The sequence below is a fragment of the Petaurus breviceps genome, unplaced genomic scaffold (assembly GCF_028583685.1).
Source record: "Petaurus breviceps papuanus isolate PSGF00001 unplaced genomic scaffold, PetGlider_PUasm1.0 99, whole genome shotgun sequence".
Lineage (NCBI taxonomy): Eukaryota > Metazoa > Chordata > Mammalia > Diprotodontia > Petauridae > Petaurus > Petaurus breviceps.
This window is the reverse complement of record NW_027187465.1, coordinates 15,395,793-15,401,751: the sequence shown is the minus strand read 5'-3', so window position 1 is coordinate 15,401,751 and position 5,959 is coordinate 15,395,793. Positions and strand designations below refer to the sequence as shown.

The window sequence follows — 5,959 nt, the reverse complement described above, 5'->3', positions numbered from 1 at the left end:
CTGTCTCTTTATGAATCTCTGTCTCCCTCCCTCCTTGTCTTTCCCCCTCACTGTTTCTGTCTTTATCTCTTTCTTTGTGTTTCTGTTTCTCTACCCTCTCTCCTTATCTCTCCTCCTCACTCTGTCTTTCTCTCCCCCTCTCCTTGTCTGTCCCTCCCTCTCTCCTTATCTCTCCCCTTCTCTGGGTCTCTATCTTTCCTCCCCTCCTCCCCCTCACATCTTTTCTGGCTCCCTTTTCCCCCATTGCACCCCAACTGTAAAGGACAGAGGATGTCCATGTGAAGGGCAGACAGCTGCTGAGTATTTCTGAACTGAGAACTTTCAGCCTCTCAAGTGAGAGCTTCTCTGACACGTCAGACATGGTACAGGGGATGGCCAGGAGGCCAGAAATGGGAGAAGTTCCAGCTTCATGGGCCCCAGGGCTTTGGCGTCTGCTCTGCACAGCCACAGTCACCCCAGAAGGCAGAGAGAACACTGGCAGACTAGGATCCCAGCCCCAGGCTCTAATTCTGAGCCCCCTCCTTGAGGCCCTAGAGGGCCTCCTCTCCTCTTGTAGCACCCACCTTTAGGAAGTCATCAAAGGTGATCCCCTCGTACACCTGGTCCGGTTGCTGGTGATGAAGCAAACAAGAAGTGAGCGGACCCTAGGGAAAGCCCTTGGAGAGAAGCAGGGATAAGCATGGCCATCCATACCCAGCCCCGTGTGCCTCTCCATCCCTGCATCCAGAGTCTCTGAGGATGGCGGAGCGGGGACAGCCGAAGGGACACAGGGTTCCTTCCCCACCAGATTGCAAGGGGAACGGGCTGGGCCTCTGGTGGGGGAAAGGGGGATGAAAAGGACTCAACTGCAAATAGGCTTCTGCTGATGGTGAGCCAGCAGAGACTTCAGTGGCCGGGGGAGCCCTTTGTGAGAGTGTATGGGGATGTCTGCACATTGTACACGCATGCGTCATATACATAGTCATGTCACCCTGCTTGCCTCAGTTTCTCATCTGTAAAATCAATTGGAAAAGGAAATGGCAAAGAACTCCAGGATCTCTGCCAAGAAAAATGGGGTCACGTGGAGAGAGACATGACCGAAACGACTGAACAACAAATACCTGTGGGCATTTGTGTAAGAATGAGTGCATGTACACACGTGTTTGCATGTGTTCGTACATACACGGGCTCATTGTGTGTATGAGTGTTACATGTATTTTATATGTCATTTTATCATACATGTGTGTGGTGAGTGGGTGCATGTGTTTACATGTGTTGTATATGTGTGTCTATGTGGATGCACATGTTTGTGGGTATTCATGTGTATGTACATGTGTGTGTGTGTGTGTGTGCACAGACAGGTTTGGGGAGGAGAGCTTCTGGATCTGTAATTTCATTTCATCCCCTCCTCCGATGTGCTTCTGGCATGGACTCCCATTGGGGCAGATCACCAGTGTCACTTTAGAAAGTGACCCAGGGAGCAGAGAGTCGAACTGACTTCCTCCCTCCTTCGTGTATCCCACAAGTGAGGTTTCAGAGGCGGAACCTGAACGCAGATCTTCACTCCAAGGCCGGCCTATCCATTGATATTCAGAACGTCCTGTTCTCCAAGAATTCTGTCAGAGAGGCCCCGATGGTGCGGAGCTCTGACTCTCCTCTCCTCATGCTCTATGGTCTCACAAATCCTACTGTATGTTTGCATGTATAGAAAACATTTATATTGATGTAAAATGGTTATATTAATGTGCAATGTTGATAGAATGATATTTATATTAATATACAATATTGATATAATTATATTTATATCACTGTACTATAAAATATTAATACGATATTGATATAGCATCTAAATATTAATATAATATTTAAATGCACATGAATTGTGTACATGTAAACTAGAGGTGACATGTATCTGTCATGAAAACCTTTTCTGCAGCATTTGCCTTCTGTGTTTCGGAGGTTTGTGCTTGGTGAGCTCTTTGGAGCTTGGCATGGATGTGAATGTGTGTAGATATTTCATGGATCCATGATTTGCTTGACACATCAGCTTCCTTTGATGTGCTGTATTGATGTGCCCATTGAAATGTAAGCCCCCTGAGGGTAGGAATGGCTTTCCTTCTGCTTGTATTTGCATTCCTAGCATAGTGTCTGGCATAGAGTAAGTGCTTGTTCCCAACCTGCCGGCCAGGATAGATAATCCCTTTACCAAGGTAGATCACAGCTGCATTCAGGAACCATCCCTGTGAGCTGCTGTGGCCAAAATAACCTTCACCACGTGGCCAACTGGCTTTGGGCCTCCCTGAAATCAGCTACACTAGTTCTTAGGGAAAAGATTGGAGGGGACCTCTGAGAGCATCCATTACCCCCTATACCTGGGCAGGAATTTTCACAACATATCCCATCTGTCATCCAGCCTTTGCTTGAAGACCTTCAATGGGGGGGGGGGGGGGGGGGACCCACTGCCTCCTGAGGAAGCCCATTGCACTCTGGGGCAGCTTCATCATTAGGAATTTTCCCCTTGTACCAACCCTAAATCTGCCTCTGTCATTTCCACCCATTGTTCTGGGTTCCAATCTCTGGGGTCTCTTCCCTAGAATAGCCCTCCAGATACTGGAAGAAGGTTTCCATTTCCCCTCTAAGTCTTCTCTTCTCCATGTTCTCTTCCTGCAGCAGAACCTCACATCACGTGGACTTGGAAAGACGTGATGCAGGTTCTCAAGGTGCCTTAAAATGTGGCACCCCCAAATGAACACAATATTCCACATGTGATCTGACCAAGGATGAGTCATTCCCAAATGAGGCTATCACCCCTCTAGTCCTGGATGCAATCCCTCTCTTAAATCAACCCAAGATACCAAGGCTACCATGTCACACTGCTGATGCCCACTGGGTGTGCGGTCATCAAAAGGTCCCCAGTTTATTTCAAAGGATCTTGCAGCCATATTTTCTTCCACCTTGTAATTCTGAAGTTGATTTTCTTTTACCCCGAATGTAAGACTTTACAAATATTTCTCCCTTAGATTTTTAGCTCATTAATATGTCTTTGGAGGCATTAGCTGAGTCTTCCGGTTTAATTTTGATAAACATGTCATCTCTGTCTTTATCCCAGGCACTGGTAAGATGCTTGAACAATACAAGGTTAAGGACAGATGTTTGGGGCATTCTTCCCTTTCACATGATGGCTAACCATTAAATAACAACCACCACAACGGCTGCCACGTATGTAGGGCTTTAAAGTCTACAAAGCATTCATTTGATCTTTACGACACCCTGGCAGGCAGGTGCTATTATTATCCCCATTCCACAGATGAGGAAACTGAGGCAAACATAAGTCAATCAACTTCCCCAGGGTCCCAGCCAATAACTGTCCAGCACTCTACCCAATGGGTCTACTTTGGGTCTGGCCATTCCATAAGTTTTGAATTTGCCTAATGGTTCTGTGAACTATCCCATATTTCTCCAGATGTCCAGTCCATCGCTAGCCCCATACTTGAAGCCTTTCCAAGCTTGGCTAGGACCTGCCAAAGCTTGTGTTCCCTGGCATAGCTTTCAAGTGCCCAGGGTCACCATGCCACGATGAGGCATCGGAGGGGATAACCTTAGTGAAGATTGAGCAATATTGGGGAAATGCACAGAGAACACACACACACACACACACACACACACACACATACACTCGAATCAGTTCAACAGCTACTAAAATGTGTCTGTGGATTTTATGTTACTCAACAGCTGCCAACAATTTTATATGGGAAATTAAGAATGCTGTCACCAATTGAAACTGAAGTAGGATTGGGAGTAATTTAAGGAGGGAAAGCATAATTAAATCAAATGGGAGTTTGGCCCTATATGGAAGAGAGCTGGGCATCCTGGGCCCTCGTGACCAGCGCTGTGGGTCTCTGTGCTGCTGTGGTTTAATTTGCTGAATGTACCAGATTTCCACCTAGCCAGAAGTCTCCCTGAGGACCAAAAGACCAGCCTGAAAGAGAGGAGTAAATAAAATGACCCCGAGTCCCCATCTCCAGGGACAGTCCCAGTGCCTGAGATCATACCGCTGCAGCTGGCAATCTGTCTGCCAGTCTCAGTAATTAATTAAGAGATGCACTAGAGCTTTTCATCAACTGAAAGATCTCTACACTTGGGACGCCACAACGAAAACGAACATTTCGTGACTTGAGCTACCAATGTGAAGATCTCAGCTTTTACTGTGCTTGAGGGTAACAGTCAATCTTCACTGGCTAGTCTTGCGGTACTCAGGTGACTGGCCATGGTTAGGATGGATACTTGAACCCAGGACAAAATCACCTCAGATCAGAGTGAGCCCCATCGCTGACATTGAAGCTCCCACCTCTCCCCCTTTAAACGGAAGGGGGCATAGAGGGAAGACAGCTAAAGACCATTAGTTGGTGCAGTGGAGAGAGCATTGGGGCCTGAAGTCAGGAAGACCTGAGTTCAAATCCAGCCTCAGATACTTATTAGCTCTATGACCCTAGGTAAGTCACTTAACTTCTGACTGCCTCATTTCACTCTTCTGTAAAAAGGGGATAATCAAAGCACTTACTTTCCAGGGTTGTTGTGAGGATATTTGTAAAGTGTTTTTCAAGCCCTAAATGAATAATATAAATGTTAGTTATTTATTAGCATTATAATAGCTGTTGTTGTTCAGGCCCCATCTGGGGCCGTCTTGGAAGAAATACTGGAGGGGTTTGCCATTTCTTTCTCCAGCCCGTTTTACGGATGAGGAAACTGAGGCAAACAGGATGAAGTGACTTGCCCAGGGTCACAGAGTTAGTAAGTGTCTGAGGCTGGATTTGAACTCAGGGGGAAGAGGCTTCCTGCTGTGGCCCCTCCCAAATTCAGGCATCTTAAAATCACTTACTAAGTCACTACCCAGCAAGGAAGAATGTTGGGTTTTGTAGCTAGAGCTTTAAAAGGTAAGCTTGCTCCACTTTGCCATATGCCATGAACCGGCCCCACTCTGCACACGGGGAGGGCTTTGGGAAGCCTGACTCACTGGAGCCTGGGTCTGCTCTCTTTGTGTTGTTTACATGGTTTCCCAGCTTTTTCTCCATCGTTTCCATCGCCCTCCCACTGAGCCTCCTGTGCTTGCTCAAGTGTGGGAAGAAAATCTCAGAGTTGGAAAGGACATCAAAAGCCATCCTGTCCCAGCCTTACCTGAACAAGAATTCCTTCTCCATCGTTCTTTATCGTTCTGTACCAGGGGCGCAGAACCAGCTTAAAGCCTCCATTGATGAAACCTTCTCTGTTTTACCTCCCTTATTAGAATAGGAGCGCCTTCCTTCTTTCTTTCTTTCCTTCCTTCTTTCCTTCTCTTTTCCTTTCTTATTTCCTTCCTTTTATTCTTTCTTTTTCCTTCCTTCTCTTCATCCTTTCCCACTTTTTTTCCCTTCCTTCCCTCCTTCCTTTTCTCCTTCCTTCCTTTCTTCCTTCCTTTTCTGAACCCCAAATAGAAGCCAGGCCTAAAGCCAAGCCCTGCCAGATGCCAATACTCTGAGATAAACACCCATTTTCTTGCCCCAAGAAAGCTCACCATTTGTCCCACACAGACACTGGCAGCTTCCATCATGGCTCCATCAGCGATGGATCTGGCTGACTCCTTTTCAATGTGGGGGTTTCCAGAAAGCAGTTCCTCTACCACCTACCAAGGCAGAGACAGATTTGAGTGACATCTGAGTCAGTGTGCAGAGGCCTCCTGAAAGGCAAGGGGAGGGCCAAGGTGGGGAGCATACTTTACATTTCGATATTCTTCCAAGGTGATCCGTCCATCACTGTCAGAGTCGTACATGTGAAAGAGAACTAGGGGAGAGAGAGAGAGACAGACAAACAGAGAGAGAGAGAGAGAGAGAGAGAGAGAGAGAGAGAGAGAGAGAGAGAGGAGGAAGAGATGGAGAAGATAAAGGAGAAGAGGAGTAGAGAGGGAAAGGAGGGAGGGAGGGAGATGGGGAGGAAGAGGAGGAGG

General features: G+C 47.0%; 1 protein-coding gene across 1 annotated transcript in view; it reads right to left on the bottom strand.

Annotated features, from left to right (window-relative positions):
* Positions 1-5,959, bottom strand: part of TESC (tescalcin) — a 63,874-nt gene that overhangs the window by 1,322 nt on the left and 56,593 nt on the right. Inside the window, exons 5-7 of the mRNA XM_069081456.1 lie at positions 5,735-5,796; positions 5,531-5,638; positions 564-611 (exon numbers count right to left, since the gene is read on the bottom strand). Of these exons, the coding sequence (XP_068937557.1) occupies positions 564-611; positions 5,531-5,638; positions 5,735-5,796 (218 nt within the window). The remainder of the gene's footprint in view (positions 1-563; positions 612-5,530; positions 5,639-5,734; positions 5,797-5,959) is intronic.